Here is a 19,180-nt window from a genome sequence, read left to right as displayed (position 1 = left end):
ATTTTCAAGATGGCGGATCGGAAGCATGTCTGTTGAGGTAAATGTTTGTTGTGCTTTATTTATTGCGTTTTGACATTTGGAAAAATGTGTTTCAGATTCCGAAAGGTGTACAGAACCAAATAAAAATATGTTCGCCACAATTATTTGAATACTTTCATAACTACAATGACTGTAACATCCACACGCACAATTGTGCGTGTTGGGACTATTTTACCGGCATACGGTCGTTTTCGGTCGATGTTTGTGGTTACGATTCGGAACAGATTATGGAATAGATAAGTCATTTTACTATTGTATTTAAGCTTTATTTTCACAGTTAATTTGTTTGTTTCGTTTTAGGGCTTACTGACGAGGAAATTCTAGTCATATTAGATGACTCTAAGTGGAAGTCTTCAGTAGTGATGACGAATTGTTAGATACAACTTGGACTCTTCCAACAATCAAACCTAGACTTGGAGAAAGCTCTGAATCTTCTGACGAGGAGGACAATTGTAACAATGCTTCTGCAACAATACTACCAGTTGCTCCAGTTCAGGACAATTTTCCCAGTCAACACAAGAGAAAGAGTTCTAAAAAGACAGTGGAAACACACCATCGTTTGTCCACTTGGAGAAAAAGACCATTCACCTCCAAAATTTTTGCGCACCCAGGGAGTGAGGTAGGACAGGAATTTAGAACTCCAATGAGCTATTTCAGCGAGTACTACCCAGAAGGTTTTTTTCAGTTAGCATCTGACTGCACTAACAGTTACTACTTTTCGAAGAAAGGGAAGTTGCTTCATACAAATCCTCAAGAGATAAATAGCTGTATGGCATGAATGTACTTATAGGATGCATTAGATACCCTTGTACACGTATGTACTGGCAGAAGTCATTGCGTATGCCAACTATTGCTGATTGTATGCCTGGAGACAGGTTCTTCACTCCCCGAACAGCACTGCATGTTGTGGACACTAACAACATTCCCCGTGAATCAGAAACTAATAGGTTGCGGAAAGTACAACCTGCAATTAATGTTGTACACAGTGCTTGTTTGAGACTTCCACGCCCCTCTGAAAATGATTATTCCATTGATGAGCAAATGGTACCATTTACTGGACGCTGCACATTGTCTCAGTATGTTCCAAACAAACTGCGCCCTTTGGGAATTAAAAACTTTGCTTTGGCAACAACGAAAGGTTTAGTACTTGATTTTGAATTTTATCAAGGTAAATCAACTCCTCTGCCAGATGTTGGCCTTGGTCTTGAGCCATCTGCAATACTTCGCCTTGCTCAAACACTATCTCAAGGTGCAAGACTATATTTTGACAGATATTTTACAGCTTTGTCATTATTGCATCAGTTACTTGACCTAGGGCTGGAAGGAACAGGAACCATAATGAAAAACAGAGTGAAACGAGTTCACCTGACAGAAGAAAAAAGACTGAAGAGAGAAGATATGGAAGAATTCTGCAGGGACAATGATAAAATAGTCATTGTCCAGTGGGAATATTCAAAAGCTGTGACCTTTGCCTCTACTTGTACAGGATGTGAACCTGTAAGCAATGTTGAGAGATGGAGTAAACCAGAAAAGAAGTACATCTTAGTGCCATGTCCTGCAGTCGTAGTGATACAACCTGTGCATGGGAGGAGTGGACCTCTGCGATCAAATGATGGAGACCTACAGGACTTTCTTGAAGACAAAAAAGTGGACTTTAAAAGTTTTGATTCACTTACTTGATTTGGCTTGCATCAATTCCTGGTTACAATACAAAGTTGAATGCGAAGCCAGTAAAGTACAAAAGAAAATGACTTCAGATCTTCTTGGATTCCAACAAGTGATTGGGGAAGTGCTAATTTCTTCTTCTTCAGGACAGAAACATGAAAGTGAATCCGATGAAGAGCCACCAAATAAGATGTACAAACCAGCAAACACACCATGGGATGAGAAGCGGCTAGACGGATATCATCACTGGCCAACTGTTGATGATTTGCCTTCAGCTCGTTGCTGCAGGCAAAAAAATTGCAAGAAGAGGATGAGAACAGGATGTCTGAAGTGTAATATTTATTTGTGTTTGTCAAAAGACAGTAATTGCTTTCGTGAATATCACTGCAAGAAATGCCATAAATATGTAAGATAATCCCAACCCACACAATCGTGTGGGTTCAAAATTTGTATCAAAACTAAAAATTAAAATTTTCTAAGGAATTGGTCCACGATTCTATATTTTTTAGTTACAAAAATGCATTTATTTCAAAATTTTCATTTCAAGTTTGGGTGGGGGTCTGAAAGGGTTAGGTAACGTAACACACCTGTTTTTCTTCTGTGATTGCCTACTTCAGCTGACTGCCTTCACTATGGCTACTGATTCATCCCTCTAGGTTTTCTAGGGTGTCCTTGCCGTTTTTAATCACGGCTGTCTCTTTTTAGGAGGGTCGACTTCCTTACGCAATAGATGCTACCGGACCATCTCCCTTATGGATTGTTCTTCGTATGACTTCTCTCCAACGAACCTGTCTGGTTTGGATAGTCCTTCCAGGAGTTTCAGCATAACAGCGGACAAACCCTCCGTCACGGTAAAACGGCAGAACTCGAAGACGACCTGTGATTAGAAAACGTCTTGAATCTAATGTAGAGTTTATGGTAGCATTAGATAGATAACTGATTAGCCTCCTAGAAATGCAACTCAAGTTCAGAGTATACTCATTAGAATTGTATTTCATGGTATTGTATGTTAACTGGGGTCTAGAAACGACTGAGAGGCTCCGTCCCCGGCGCAGCCGCAGGGGTCCACAACCCCTGACGACTACCATAGTCCTCTTCACCCCTCCGCCGGCTCACACCGAACCACTCTTTCAGGTTTATTGTGCGGTTCGGCCCCCAATGGACCTACTCCCCTCCTCCAGGGAACAGCTCCCATCAGACTAGTGTAACCCCTGTGTTTACGTGGTAGAGTAATGGTGGTGTACGCGTACGTGGAGAACTTGTTTGCGCAGCAGTTGCCAACATAGTGTAGCTTAGGCGAAATAAGGGAAACCAGCCTGCATTCGCCGAGGCAGATGGAAAACCGCCTAAAAACCATCCACATACTGGCAAGCTCACCTCACCTCGATACGAGTCCTCTGGGCGGATTCATGCTGGGGACTAGGCACTCCTTTCCAATCCGGAAAGCCGTGCGTTAGACCGAACGGCTAACTGGGCTGGGCATACTCATTAGAATAATAGTGAATAAAGTGCATTGAATTAAAACGTGAATACCTAAATTAGCTTATTCACTCTCTTCCACATCGATAATATCTATTTCTGTCTCTGTAAAGCATATCCAGAAATATAAGTGATGAAAGTGATGTAAACGGTAAGGTGGCACGGCTCGAATCCCTCATACTGTCGTAGGAAGCGCAGGAAATGGGATGGTTCGCCGTTGTTTATAAGCCACACACTTTGTTGCTGGTTAAAGGCACACTGCGTCGGAACGATAGGTCTGCAACGGTATAACATTGAGGAAAACAGTTAATTGGTGCCATTCTTAACGGCTGACTTGCCCACGCACACTGCTATTAACCGGAACTAGTTACATAACATGGTGCCAAAAGGCATGCACTGGTTAATACAAGAACGTCAAACTGTGAGCAACAAATACACTCATTGATATGACAGCAAATGTGTCTACTGTTTCACCGTTTTGATGGATCGTTCTGTCATATGAAAAATGAGCGTATTTGCTGCTCCCCGCTTGCCTTTCCTGTATGAATCTTTCGTGCCTTTTGATGCTATGTTGTGTAACTAATTACGATTAATAACAAGCCGCTTGGTTTGAGAATGGGAGAGTCAACCGGAAACCGGTAACCACAGCAGCGGTATATTGTACATACTTCAAACAAGGTTTTGCATCACACCGGTACCCAGAACTCCTGAAGACAGACGTTGACTGTGGATATTGTATCGCAGACACAGTCCCTTTGACTGTTAAGAGATGTCACTAAACGCATCCAAAGATGTAAACAACCACGCATGAGTAGCCCCTAGTAGACGGAGGGGGTCCGACAGCCGATCAGTTCCAGTCGTTCCACCAGAAAGGAGGTACACGGCTCGTGTTGTCTGTAGTTCAGTCATGCCTAGACGGTCAATACCGTGGTTCGATCGTGTCCGCATTGTTACTTTGTGCCAGTAAGGGCTTTCAACAAGAGAAGTGTCGAGGCTTCTCGGAGTGAACCAAAGCGATATTCGGACATGGAGGAGATACTGTCGATGACATGCCTCGCTCAGGCCGCCCAAGGGCTACTACTGCAGTGGATGACCGCTACCCACGGATTATGGCTCGGAGGAACCCTGACAGCAACGCCACCATGTTGAACAATGCTTTTCGTGCAACCACAGGACGTCGCGTCACTACCCAAACTGTGCGCAATAGGCTGCATGATGTGCAACCTCATTCCCGACGTCCATGGCGAGGTCCATCTTCGCAACCATGACACCTTGCAGCACGGTACAAATGGGCTCAACAACGTGCCGAATGGACCGCTCAGTATTGACATCACGTTCACTTCACCGATGAGTGTCGCATATGCCTTCAACAAGACAATCGTCGGAAACGTGTTTGGAGACAACCCGGTCAGGCTGAACGCCTTAAACACACTGTCTAGCGAGTGCAGCAAGGTTCCCTGCTGTTTTGGGGAGGCCTTATGTGGGACCGACGTACGCCGCTGGTGGTCATGGAAGGCGCCATAACGGCTGTACGATACGTGATGCCATTCTTCGACCGATAGTGCAACCACATCGGCAGCATATTGGCGAGGCATTCGTCTTCGTGGACGACAATTCGCGCCCCCCTCCTGCGCATCTTGTGAATGAATTAACTTCAGGATAACGGCATGGCTCGACTAAAGTGGTCAGCATATTCTCCAGACGTGAACCCTATCGAACATGCCTGGAATAGATTGAAAGGGGCTGTTTATGGACGACATGACCCATCAACCACTCTGAGCGATCTACGCCGACTGGACGTTGAGGAGTGGGACAACCTGAACCAACAGTGCCTTGATGAACTTGTGGATAGTATGCCACGACGAATACAGTCACGCATCAATGCAAGAGGATGTGCTACTGGGTATTAGAGGTACCGGTGTGTACAGCTATCTGGACCACCACCTCTGGAGGTCTTGCTGTATGCTGGTATAACATGCAATGTGCGGTTTTCATGAGCAATAAAAATGGCGGAAGTGATGTTTATGTTTATCCCTATTCCAGTTTTCCGTACAGGTTTCGGAACTCTCGGAACCGAGGTGATGCAAAACTTTTCTTGATGTGTGTAAATTCGCGCAAGTGAGGCGGACGAAATAAAAAAAATAAATAAAAAAAAACAACTTTCCACATACGTTATCTTTTGGTAAGGGCAACCTTCACCAATAGAGTGGTAATATCTCTCGGAGAAACTGGTGATGAACATTTCCTGTTGACTAGTCTGCCAAATAAAGCCGTATCAAACTCACCTTAAATTTCTGCACGCAACCTGATATTAAAGTGAACCTGATGCCTGCTTCTACGATCGCTCAACGATTTGTATCTCTCTGTCTACTGGTGGCCTTTGTGATAATTTATTATCGCAATATTAGTTAACCCCTGACTCAACCGCAAATAAAATGCAAGCTGCAAGTACGGATCTTCAGCACTGTATCCATTTGCATGATTGTACTGTGGCTTAATGGATCCAGTATTAGAGGCTGTATTTAACAGAGCTTTGGAACACTTGGACTCAAACAACGTGGAAGGAAAAGATAACATTTATTCGAAATTTCTAAAATCGGAGGGTGAATTGGAAACAAAACGACAATTCTAGTTGGAGTGTAGAATCTGTGAGGCTGGAGGCATACCATCATACTATCGAAAAAGTATCATCCATGAATAACCAAAATGGCAAGGATATATAAATACGAGATCAATCGAACAATTACCTTAACTGTTCCTATGACAAGAACAACATACAGAAGAATGGAAAAGAAAATCGACGAACTGTTATGCGTCGGTCAGTTTGGCTTTCGGAAAAGGAACCAGATCGGCAGCTTTGACGGGCTTCGTAACAGGAGCAAGACCTAAGAAAAATCCCGACACATTCATAGTTTTTGTCAATCTATTAAAAGCGTACTTCAGTGCAAAATGATGGAAGACATTCGAGATTCTGAGAAAAACAGGGTTAACCTATAGATAAAGATGGGTAATACACAGCATTTACAAGAACAAACAGGGAACAATAAGAATGGAAGACAAAAAATTAAGTGTTCGGATTAAAAAGTGTGTTAGGCAAGGATGCAGTCTTTCGCCCCTACAGATCAATCTATATATCGAAGAAGTGATGAGGAACTATAATAAATGTTTCAAGAGTGGGGTTAAAACTCAGGTGAATGGATATCGAAGATCAGACTCACTGATGAAATTTCTACGTTCAGCGAAAGTGAAAAATAATCATACGACGCGCTAAATGAAATGAACAGTCTAATTAATACAGAATACGGATTGAGAGTAAACAGAAGAGTGTCGGAGATACTCAGAATTCGCAGAAATGAGATTAACTGTAATAATCAACATCGGCGACCATAACGTAGACAAAGTGAAGGAATTTTGCTATCTTGGAAGTCGAATAACATATAATGGACGATACGAAGAGGACAAAAAGGCAGACTAGTACAGAGAAAGAGGGCACTCCTGGCCAAAATAAATCTACAGCTATCAAACAGCGGCCTCAATTTGAAACGTAAATTTTGCGAGAATATGCGTTTGGAGCATAGAATTGTATGATAGTGAATCACGGAGTATGGGAAAACTGGGAAGATTGAAAATCTAAGCTTTTGAGATATGGTGCTGCAGAAGTATGTTGAAAGTTAGGTGGACTGATAAGGTAAGACATCCGCAGAATCGATGAAGAAAGAAGGAAATGAGAGTCACTGACAGGAAGAAGGGGCAAGATGACAGGACGCATGTTACGACAACACGGAGTAACTTCCATCGTAGCTGATGGAGCTGTAGAAGGTGCTACTCTGAGGAAAAGAGATTGGCTCAAGAGAAGAATTCGTGGCTGGCCACATCAAATCAGTCAGAAGGCTGGTAGAGGGTGCTGCAGACGATGGCGTGAATTCTAGTTGACGTTAATTTGCTGCGGTGTGACAAAATAATTACTGAAACTTCCTGGCAGAGTAAAACTGTGTGTTGGACCGAGGCTCGAACTCGGGACCTTGGCCTTTCGCGGGCAAGTACCTTACCAACTGAGCTATGCAAGCATGACTCACGCTCCGTCCTCACAGCTTTACTTCTGCCAGTACCTCGCCTCCTACCTTCCAAACTTTACAGAAACTCTCCTGCGAACCTTGCAGAACTAGTACTCCTGAAACAAAGGATATTGCGGAGACGTTGCTTAGCCACTGCGTGGGGGATCTTTCCAGGATGAGACTTTCACTCTGCAGCAGAGTGTGCGCTGATATGAAACTTCCTGGCAGATTAAAACTGTGTGTCGGACCGAGACTCGAACTCGGAACCTTTGCAGGTCACATTCCGCTGCAGAGTGAAAATCTCATTCTGGAAACATCCCCCAGGCTGTGGTTAAGCCACGTCTCCGCAATATCCTTTCTTTCAGGAGTACTAGTTCTGCAAGGTTCGCAGGAGAGCTTCTGTAAAGTTTGGAAGGTAGGAGGGGAGGTACTGGCAGAACTAAAGCTGTGAGAACGGGGCGTCAGTCGTGCATGGGTAGCTCAGTTGGTAGAGCACTTGCCCGCGAAAGGCGAAGGTCCTGAGTTCGAGTCTCGGTCCGGCACACAGTTTTAATCTGCCAGGAAGTTTCATATCAGCGCACACTCCACTGCAGAGTGAAAATCTCATTCTGAAAATAATTATTTGTGCTGAAGATTTCTCTGTTTCCCTGCAAGCAATGCGGTTTGTCATTCACCTATCTGTCGACTGCTGTCCCGAGCATGGCTGGCACCGTTCTATTTCTCCTCTGGCAGGGGTTCAGTTGATGGTTAGTTAAGACTATCAAGAAAACAGCAGTTGGAAGCTATAGGTAATCGAAAAGGCGTCTGTGGTGGTAATATTTATATATATCATTCCTGCCATAAGACAATAAATTGGTGACGTAACCTGGCAAACGACTGTAACTGTAGACTTACGAAAGCCAGGCCCTGTAGCTTCGTTCTGCGGGATAAGAATACAAAATAGAAAAATTCAGTCGTACGAAAAGAGCTAAATTAAAATTGTCCAGTCCTTGAACTACGAGAGAGAGCGAGGCGCGGAAACATGAAGAACTTTGTTCATTAGCATGAACGGTGGCGAAAGCCCGGGTAGGGAGGGCACTTGAAACAGCTATTCCAGTTTCATCTTTAATAGCGCCGTGTCTACTACGTATTGGACGATCATCAGTTTAACTACGAAGTTAATGAATGTGAACTCGTAGATAAAGTTTACGATCTGCACACTCGCCAACGGAGCGGTAAGTGGCGGCAAAATGTGCAGAAAGCATGCTCACCAAAGCTGTGTTGGCGGCTGGTCCCGAACTCACGACCATCTTAGCTGCACAACTCGGTTCACCTCGATCAACTAATCATAGCCGGGTGAACATGGCGTCTCTCGTCGCTTTTGTAGCCCAAGAGCCCTCGACACAATAAGTTTCCGCAGACAAGAAGAGGGCCGTATAGTGAACCAAACCAGCGTCGCCGTTCTCATTAGTTCGAGTGTGCCGGGGTTAGAGCCCGTGGCCCAGGGGTTGGGATTGCTGAGAAGGCGGTGACTTCCACGATATCGGCAGATACCCTCGTGTGCTTCTGTGGTAAGTATCCGTGGCCTGAATTTGAAACTAACGGATGGATGGTTTCTGCCAGTATTCGCCATCTTGTGATGTTGTAGAATTAACCAAATAAGAAACCAGAAAATCGTCCGCCCCCCGACCCAAAGTCCACTGTTTAAGCGAGTCGATGGTGATCTGAGACCGTCGGGAAAAATTAGATCGATTGCGAATGACTAAATTATGACGACTTTTGGAATAACAATGTAATCAATTCGAGATGCTTGTCAGACGAAAGGTAGTTTTCTGAATAACCCGGTCCTGATGTCGGAGGTACTGATTTAATTTACTTACGCACACTCCCTTCGTCAGTAGCCTGCAGCATGCTATAGTAGAGACTGGCGGCCTGTCTTGTGGTCAACCCACGAGAAGTCTGCACTCTACGGACTGATTATCCAGAAAAAAATAGCCTCAAGTTGTGGTCTGTGGGCTTAGACGATGTTCGCGCGTTAAGTCATACGGGTAAAGTTAATACTTGAGAAGAGTTGACCATCCAGTAGCTCCAGTGTTTCGTAATCTTGTTTCAGGACCTGCTTCTATTCGTCGCAACTCTAGCCTCTCCAGTTTGATCGATTAGTTAGATATGTGTGTGTGTGTTGATCTAAGCCGTCTGCATCTTCAAAGTTAAAAAAAAAATCTTGAATAATACTTAGCTTTATGAGAAAGTATGAACTTTTTCAAAAACAGCATTGCTATACAATGACGCAGGCGTTTGGATGGCAATACTCTCCAAAGATTTTTTTTTGCCAGAACATCAAACATCACACTTAGAAGGTGATTGCGATTTTTAACGTTAACAGCCGCCTGAGTGTGAATCTGTCGGTTCCTGAACGCTGGCGTCGCTGTTTAGTAAACAGCATTACTAGCAACGGTTGTTTGCTGATTTTACTTCTTTCATGAATTAACCTATGTCACTTTTCTACATAATAGATAGATTAGTTCAAATCACCACTGACACAATTTTACATAAATTCTGCATCATTAAGCACTTTTGGTATTTGAGGAAAGGTGCATCTGTGTTGTTTAATTTGTGGATCATGTATATTGTAAATCACAGAAGCTCATACCGAAACACAATAGTTTTATGGGTACCACTTTCCTGAGCAGACTGACATTTCTTCCAATTGTCCTTTACATCCATTTTCCGTAATACAGGACTATTCAAAAAGAAGGAACAGATTTCAAACGTTTATTTCTTCCAAACTACAAAAACTAGAAACACATTTCCAACGTTCCTGGAAATAGAAAAGTTCAAATTTTTATGCATTCAATGCGAGCACCGTCTGTTACACTGCAAATATGAAAACGGTGGCTCATTTCCTACCCCACACGAAGCAACTGGTCTCTTGTTATCGAATTCACAGCTACTACAATGCGAAGTCGCAGACTTTCATGAGTGTCAGGCATAGGGGAGATAGAAACGATGTCTTTTACGTAACTCCACAGATAAAAGCTATAAGGTGTAAGATTCTGGAGACCTGGGAAACCACGGGCGATGAAGTTCATCTTCTGCTCCGCCTCTTCCAATGCAACGTCCTGGAATGGTGTAATTCAGGTAACGTCGGACGTACTTAGAGGTATTCAACATCGCATTGTTCCAGCTGTGAATTCGATAACGAGAGACCAGCTGCTTCGTGTGTATGGGAGAAAATGAGCCACCGTTTTGATATTTGTCGTATAAGACACGGTGCTCACATTGAATGCATAAAAATTTGAACTTCTCCCTTTGAGGCAACGTTTGAATTGTGTTTCTGTCTTTTATACACTCCTGGAAATGGAAAAAAGAACACATTGACACCGGTGTGTCAGACCCACCATACTTGCTCCGGACACTGCGAGAGGGATGTACAAGCAATGATCACACGCACGGCACAGCGGACACACCAGGAACCGCGGTGTTGGCCGTCGAATGGCGCTAGCTGCGCAGCATTTGTGCACCGCCGCCGTCAGTGTCAGCCAGTTTGCCGTGGCATACGGAGCTCCATCGCAGTCTTTAACACTGGTAGCATGCCGCGACAGCGTGGACGTGAACCGTATGTGCAGTTGACGGACTTTGAGCGAGGGCGTATAGTGGGCATGCGGGAGGCCGGGTGGACGTACCGCCGAATTGCTCAACACGTGGGGCGTGAGGTCTCCACAGTACATCGATGTTGTCGCCAGTGGTCGGCGGAAGGTGCACGTGCCCGTCGACCTGGGACCGGACCGCAGCGACGCACGGATGCACGCCAAGGCCGTAGGATCCTACGCAGTGCCGTAGGGGACCGCACCGCCACTTCCCAGCAAATTAGGGACACTGTTGCTCCTGGGGTATCGGCGAGGACCATTCGCAACCGTCTCCATGAAGCTGGGCTACGGTCCCGTACACCGTTAGGCCGTCTTCCGCTCACGCCCCAACATCGTGCAGCCCGCCTCCAGTGGTGTCGCGACAGGCGTGAATGAAGGGACGAATGGAGACGTGTCGTCTTCAGCGATGAGAGTCGCTTCTACCTTGGTGCCAATGATGGTCGTATGCGTGTTTGGCGCCGTGCAGGTGAGCGCCACAATCAGGACTGCATACGACCGAGGCACACAGGGCCAACACCCGGCATCATGGTGTGGGGAGCGATCTCCTACACTGGCCGTACACCACTGGCGATCGCCGAGGGGACACTGACTAGTGCACGGTACATCCAAACCGTCATCGAACCCATCGTTCTACCATTCCTAGACCGGCAAGGGAACTTGCTGTTCCAACAGGACAATGCACGTCCGCATGTATCCCGTGCCACCCAACGTGCTCTAGAAGGTGTAAGTCAACTACCCTGGCCAGCAAGATCTCCGGATCTGTCCCCCATTGAGCACGTTTGTGACTGGATGAAGCGTCGTCTCACGCGGTCTGCACGTCCAGCACGAACGCTGGTCCAACTGAGGCGCCAGGTGGAAATGGCATGGCAAGCCGTTCCACAGGACTACATCCAGCATCTCTACGATCGTCTCCATGGGAGAATAGCAGCCTGCATTGCTGCGAGAGGTGGATATACGCTGTACTAGTGCCGACATTGTGCGTGCTCTGTTGCCTGTGTCTATGTGCCTGTGGTTCTGTCAGTGTGATCATGTGATGTATCTGACCCCAGGAATGTGTCAATAAAGTTTCCCCTTCCTGGGACAATGAATTCACGGTGTTCTTATTTCAATTTCCAGGAGTGTAGTTTGGAAGCAAGAAAAGTTTGAAATTGAGTTTGTGATTTGCCCTGTAATTCAATTTCAGCGTCACAGAATTTAGTCGCAAATGTCTTCAACAGCGTTTGTAGTGTTTTCTAACTGTCTGCACGAGCTGGCGTTTACGCTTCATGTAAATGGAAATCGTGGTTACTGCAACATAATTCAGATTGTGCCGTTAAACAACACGTCTCAGGAGAAGTCTATAACTACTAAATAAGTATGTAAGGCAATGATTTGTGACACTGTTCGACGCTATGCAACAGTATAAAGTTACTTATTTGCACTAGCGTGACAACAGATGATCCAGAAGGTGGAACAATAAAAATATGTCTTGCTATTTTGTTGAGCAACTGTCGTTTAAAAGTAGTTTAAAGGAAACCTCAACGGCGATTTAGTTTAAATATTGAAATTTTTCTGCTGAGTTGTAGAATGAAGTCCAGAGACTTCTTGCAAAGTACACTACACTTTTATCGCGTCTCAGCTTTCGCTTAAGACACCTTAATCCTCTTTGTCTATATGAACGGATAATTTTTTGAAACTGTAAAACTCCAAGATTTCAGTTCGATGATGTGAGCATATCTGGTCATGTCAAACGATTTAATTACACACTCTAAGAAAAAAAAGAAAAAAAAAAGCTCCACGAAGGAATTAACCGAATGCGACGGAAATCGGTAGATGTGCTGTACTAATGTTTATGTACAGGCAAATAAATGTTTACAATTTCAGGAAAACTGCATGATTTATTCAAGAGAAAGAGCTTCGAAAATTGAGCGTTGGTCCACCTCTGGCATTTATCCAAGCAATTATTCGGCTTGCCATTGGCTGACAGAGTTGTTGCATGTCCTGATGGATACCGTGCTAAATGCTATCCAAATGGCGCGTTAAATCGTGAAAATCACAAGATGCTTGGAGGCCCTGCTTATAATGCACCAAACGCTCTCAGTTATGGAGAGACCCAGCCACCTTGCTGGCAAGAACGAAGAAAAGCAGTGGAAACTCTCACTGTGTGCGGGCAGGCGTTATCTTGCTGAAATGTGAGCCCAGGATGGCTTGCTATGAAGGGCAAAAAAGTGGATTATAGAATATCGTCAACGTACCGCTGTGCTATGAGAGTGCCGTGGGTGACAACCGAAGGGGTCCTGCTATGACAACAAATGACACCCCAAATCACCGATCCTGGTTGTCAGGCCGTATACTCAGTTTTGGGGCGTCTCCAAACACGTTTTCCCTGGCCATCGTGGCTAAATTTGAAGCAGGACTCATTACTTAAAATAATTTTACTCCAGTCAATGAGATTCCAAGCCGAAGACGTGTCTGGAGAAACTCCGGACAGCGGTGCTTACGAAAGGAGCTTGTACCCTAAATTAAAACACGAACAGTGAAAGTTTTTTTGTATAATATGGTTAACGATCACGCTGTAGTGTTTATGAATCTAATTTACGTTCAGGAAAGCAAAGAAGTACCCTATTCCTGCCTCTGTTAAACACTTCGCATACATTTTGGAAACTTTCGTTCAATTTTACATGAATAACACTATGCGCTAACGGTTTTGGTACACTTATGCCATCCACGGGGATAATAGGGTGTTGAAAGGAGGGCATTCGAGTACCCTTAAATTAACCATTTCAAATCCGTTCAAAATCACACGGAATCTGAGGCAATGCAGGAAAATAAGTAACAAGACATTGATTTCAAATTTTTGTTCTAAATTTCAAGGAATTACTCGGATATAAAACCAAAGAGCTTTGGTGTTCCATAAGTCTTGGTATTCTTCATCTCTGTACATGAATAACGAGGCGTATCAAAGACCTTAAGGCGAATGTTTGCCATCGATGTTTAATTTGCGGACCTTCATGATGTGTACGTTTCGTTCTAGTAAAGCAGTGGTTGGAACCTTCTCCTGTATGGGAGTCGCGCATGTTAATAAACGTAGAAGGACTTTAATTGGTGGTATGCTAATTCCTCAAGGGAAGGAGACTTTGAGTCCGTCGTAAGGACAAGGAAAAGAAGGAAGTCTACGATGTATCATATTAGATCTATAACTGTGAAAGACTTTTTGGTAAACCTATAAGTTTGATACATCAGTTACGAACAATAACATGAGGTAATTGTGCGGTATGATTCGCTGGAAGTTAGCAAATTTATTGTTCACAAACCAGTTATTTGTCTGATAATAGAATAAGGAAGAAAGAAGACCCTTTCAGTGACGCAGTACATGTTTTCGTCATAAATCGATGGGTAGCAATTAAAAGCTCACAATTAAATACGATACAGTACATACTATTTTGGATAAAAATACGTTACAGGAAAATGTGTATAAAACTCGTCTGTACAAAATGCATATATTTATCAAAAATTGTATTTTCAGCAAAACGTAAAGATCTCAAAGCATAAAATGTTCCTGTACAAAAATATTAACATCGCTAACAAGTTTATACTTTAGAAATTAATATTCATAACATACTACACAATCTTTGAAGGAAGGGAGACTAGAAAATGGAAACTTACAGAAAATACAAAATCATCAGTATGTGTATGCATAAAAAAATATTGACACCAAGAGAAAATACAACATAACATCTTTGGCACACAAAATCACAATGCTATCATTGGTAACAACCACCAACGTAAGGTTCTTCACTATTACTGTGATGTGCTCTTTGTTAGGCAGGAAGGGAGGTTGTTTGAAATCTTTAGACGTTACTTCAATGGCAGAAGTTAAAAACCGCTGTCTTTAACATTTTCTGAGATCATCTGCTTAACGATGCAAAAAGTTGCCTCCAGTGACCACTACGTTAAATGAGAAAAGTATTTTTACTCCTCTCTACTGGTAAAAGTATTAAATAACTTCCTCTAAAACTAAATTGTCCTTGGCAGTGATTTCTCATAGTTCCGCACTTCAAATCCCAATAAAATTGTAGGCCTAGTGTTGTGATAGCTTTGACCGGAAAGGGAATGTACATAAATAATGTAAAACCAGTCTTGGAACGACATATTATGACAGAAATTGAACAGTTTTATTGCCGTAGTTGTAGCTTCATAATGCTTTCGTCGGTAGCTGTGTTGGCTCACGTAGTCGCCTGACAATTCGAGAACGGCTAGAGCTGCAACTAAGGACGGTTGCTGGGTGAGCGTTTAGCATATCTGATTGCTGTTGAAGGAATTCGTTCATAACAGCACGGGGAATTTTTCTCAAAGGTAAAAGGCTCTAAGTTTCGTATGTCACTATTCGATATCTTAACCTAGGTGCAAAGACGTGAAGGCATGGTTGCAATGGTATGAAATTCCTGGTGGGTGTTGTGTTTCTAGTAGGTGACGGTCAAGTGGAGGAAAAGTGGACTCACAAGTTTGCCTATCATAGTATGAGATCTTAATTGAAGTTGTAATTATTTGCACTGATTCTTACAAAGAGAGTGATTCGGCGATTCCTTTGGTTATTGTGTGAGGATCTGTAATCCCCGGAACAGGGAAGGCAGAGGGGAAAAGAGAGGACAGTAAAATGTGTTGTACAGCACATTCTGAGCTAAAAACTGTTGAAACATTTTTGACTTCGTAAGAAACATTGTTTTGAATTTGACACATTTTTCAGACACATAATCTATCCACAGTCGTTTTGGATGCTTTATGAAAGATTTTTGTGTATGTGTCTACCCTTCCTTTGATACCACACGCAGCCATAAAAGTACAGCTACCATAATGTATTTACCATTAGTGAAAGCTTCCTACACGAGATCAAGTGTTGAGATGGCACAAGTCCTTTGCAGCTGTCCGAGGCGAAGTGGAATACAAATATGGGAAGGTCCTCCTCGTCGCAAATGAATGCCGTTACAGATCGAGTGTCGTGTCTGGTGAGGTAAGGTCATCCATTGACGGGGAGGATGAGCAGCGAGAAAAATTTGAACTTGTTTAGCGTTCATGAAACTTTAACACGGAATTTGACTGGATGTGAAAGTGCGCAGAAATGGGGCGAAATAACGACTCAGGGAATAGATAAGGGGAAGAATGACGACCTGCAAGGGAGTCGGACCTCTTATGCCACTATACCACAAGTGACGAATGATGTATTCCGGAATATGATGCTAAGATAAAATGACAAAATCGGAACTAGAAACTTCTGAACTCTCCCCATTGCGAGAAAGCGAGATGGAACAAAAGCAAAATCAAATCGACGCTCATTTGCGAGCCGACGGTTCGACTACAGCAGATTCACCTCCAAGATATTTTGCCAGTAAAATTCCTTGACAGAATCAGGAAAAGGGTGGTGCGTGTGCGAGGGCGTACTCAGTGAGAGACTGTCACCTCACACTCGACAAGGCAAAGATCCTTGCAAACCGAGACCGCATCCTGATCCACGAGAATGGCAGATACATAAATTGAGTATCGGCCGAATAAACCCACAACATGTTAAGGATATGGACTACTAGTAAGTGAAAGCCAGAGTCACGTGTCTAAAAACCTCAATGGTGTTTCGCCATTTATTGCAGAACTTATATGAGCTACCCCTTCTCTCCCTTAAATCCTGAGTATACTTTTCAATGCAATTGTGACTGGGAATTGCATGTACTTGGATGCTACCCCACAGGAAATAATCCTGGCACGTGGTTCTCTCCAGCAATGAATTTCTGCTGCCTGTGTTTCTTTTTTGTTGCCAGAGCTCGAAAACCAGTCGACTGTGAATAAAATTAGTATTTTGCATATTATCCAGCGGCGTAACGAAACTGCTGAATGGTATTCCATCAGAAGCCACCCAGGACTGTGAAGAAGTCCAGAAATCATGTCTCTAACACACCTTTTCATAAGGAGTGACGAGGGAAGACACAGCTAAACTTTGCACGCGCCACAGTAAACCTTATGGTGCTTCGAAGAGTACAAATACAGATGTCACACTTTCGGTTCCCGGGTAAAATGCAGAGTACTCCCACGCTAGAACGGGAACGATACTTCGGTGTGTTCTTCTGTGGTTCAGTTAATCCACTGACGCCTGATGTGTATGTAGCCTGGTGCAGCCTCTAGAGAGGCATAGCGTGACAGCGAAGGCGAGGAGCCAGGCGCCGGCTCCGGCAGGCTTCTGCGCGGAGGACGTCTCCGGCGCGGCCGTCACGTCCTCCGCGGCGAGCAGCAGACTGAGTGGCAGCTGCGCGGCGAGGCGCGGGCTGCGCGCGCGCACCAGCGCAGACAGCTTGCGCGCCTCGGCGGCGCACGCCTCCAGCTGCAGGTGCGACGGCGCGCGGCCCGGCGTGCGCGCGGTCACCACCACCACCAGCTGCGGGCCCACGCCGGCGTAGCCCTGCACCACGCACTCCGACACCGCCACCAGGCGCTCCAGGGCCGCCACCACCGCCCGCACCGTCAACGCCTGCGAGTCGCCGCGCACCGCCTGCACCGATAGCTCCACCTGGCCACAAGTGGAGGACACCTGTTTGTTTCTGTAGTCCTTTTAAAAAATCTCTCCTTCCCGTACTCGTTGTATCAATCCTTTACTGCAGACAGAAGGTATTCTCATAATTACAGCACGGATTTTATACAATATTGAACCGTACATGAAATATGCACATGAATACGTAAACAATATTGTTGAATTACGTAAATACACACTGCTGGCCATTAAAATTGCCACACCACGAAGCTGACGTGATACAGACGCTAAATTTGGCCGACAGGAAGAAGATGCTCTGATATGCAAACGATTAGCTTTTCAGAGCATTCACACAAGGTTGGCGCCAGTGGCGACACCTACAACGTGCTGACATGAGGAAAGTTTCCAATCGATTTCTCATACACAAACAGCAGTTGACCGGCGTTGCCTGCTGAAACGTTGTTCTGATGCCTCGTGTAAGGATCGCCTATCGCGATTGCGGTTTATCGAATCGCGACATTGCTGCTCGCATTGGTCGAGATCCAATGACTGGTAGCACAATATGGAATCGGTGGGTTCAGGAGGGTAATACGGAACGCCGTGCTGGATCCCAACGGCCTCGTATCACTAGCAGTCGAGATGACAGACATCTTATCCGCATGGCTGTAACGGATCGTGCAGCCACGTCTCGATCCCTGAGTCAACAGATGGGGAGGTTTCCAAGACAACAACTATCTGCACGAACAGTTCGACGACGTTTGCAGCAGCATGGACTATCAGCTTGGAGACCCTGGCTGTGGTTACCCTTGACGCTGCATCACAGACAGGAGCCCCTGCGATGGTGCACTCAAGGACGAACCTGGGTGCACGAATGGCAAAACGTCATTTTTTCGGATAAATCCAGGTTCTGTTTACAGCATCGTGATGGTCGCATCCGTGTTTGGCGACATCGCGGTGAACGCACATTGGAAGCGTGTATTCGTCATCGCCATATTGGCGTATCACCCGGCGTGATGGTATGGGGTGCCATTGGTTACACGTCTCGGACACCTCTTGTTCGTATTGACGGCACGCTGAACAATAGACGCGACATTTCACATGTGTTACGACCCGTGGCTCCACCCTTCATTCGATACCTGCGAAACCCTAAATATCAGCAGGATAATGTACGACCGCATGTTGCAGGTCCTGTACGGGCCTTTCTGGAAGAAGAAATTGATCGACTGCTGTCCTGGCCAGCACATTCTCCATATCTCTCACCAATCGGAAACGTCCGGTCAGTGGTGGACGAGCAACTGGCTCGTCACAATACGCTAGTCACCCTTCTTGATGAACTGTGGTATCGTGTAGAAGCTGCATGGGCAGCTGTACCTGTACACGCCATCCAAGATCTGTTTGACTCAATGCCCAGGCGTATCAAGTCCGTTATTACGGCTGGAGGTAGTTGTTCTGGGTACTGATTTCTCAGGATCTATGCACCCAAACTGCGTGAAAATGTAATCACATGTCAGTTCTAGCATAATATATTTGTCCAATGAATACCCGTTATTATGTGCATTTCTTCTTGGTGTAGCAATTTTAATGGCCAGTAGTGTATGTACAGGAATATGCAAGCAATATTGGTGAATTACGTAAATATATACGTATGTAATGAAGCAATTACATGTAAAATCTAAAATTTTATTTATTTTTTTGCTTGAAGATATAAGCTCACCGGTAGGCTAGTCAAACATCGAGGTTAACCCTTTCGCAAGTACGACCATACATGTATGCCCTGCAGGTACAGCTCCCAGATGGATAAGGGCATATACTCTGAAGCG

General features: G+C 44.7%; 2 protein-coding genes across 2 annotated transcripts in view; one reads left to right on the top strand and one right to left on the bottom strand.

Moving 5' to 3' along the window:
• The first annotated feature begins 855 nt into the window (after positions 1–855).
• LOC126456658 (uncharacterized) lies at positions 856–1,719 on the top strand. The gene has a single exon (XM_050092401.1). It carries the CDS (start codon positions 856–858, stop codon positions 1,717–1,719), a length of 864 nt encoding a protein of 287 aa, XP_049948358.1.
• A 12,691-nt stretch (positions 1,720–14,410) lies between these two features.
• Positions 14,411–19,180, bottom strand: part of LOC126456656 (reversion-inducing cysteine-rich protein with Kazal motifs-like) — a 99,504-nt gene continuing 94,734 nt past the window's right edge. Inside the window, exon 8 of the mRNA XM_050092400.1 lies at positions 14,411–17,399. Coding sequence (XP_049948357.1) covers positions 16,971–17,399 — 429 coding nt within the window. The 3' untranslated portion in view covers positions 14,411–16,970. The remainder of the gene's footprint in view (positions 17,400–19,180) is intronic.

This window comes from Schistocerca serialis, chromosome 2 (assembly GCF_023864345.2).
Source record: "Schistocerca serialis cubense isolate TAMUIC-IGC-003099 chromosome 2, iqSchSeri2.2, whole genome shotgun sequence".
Classification (NCBI taxonomy): Eukaryota; Metazoa; Arthropoda; class Insecta; order Orthoptera; family Acrididae; genus Schistocerca; species Schistocerca serialis.
Note: the sequence above shows the minus strand (reverse complement) of the source record. Positions and strands in the feature narration are given on the sequence as shown.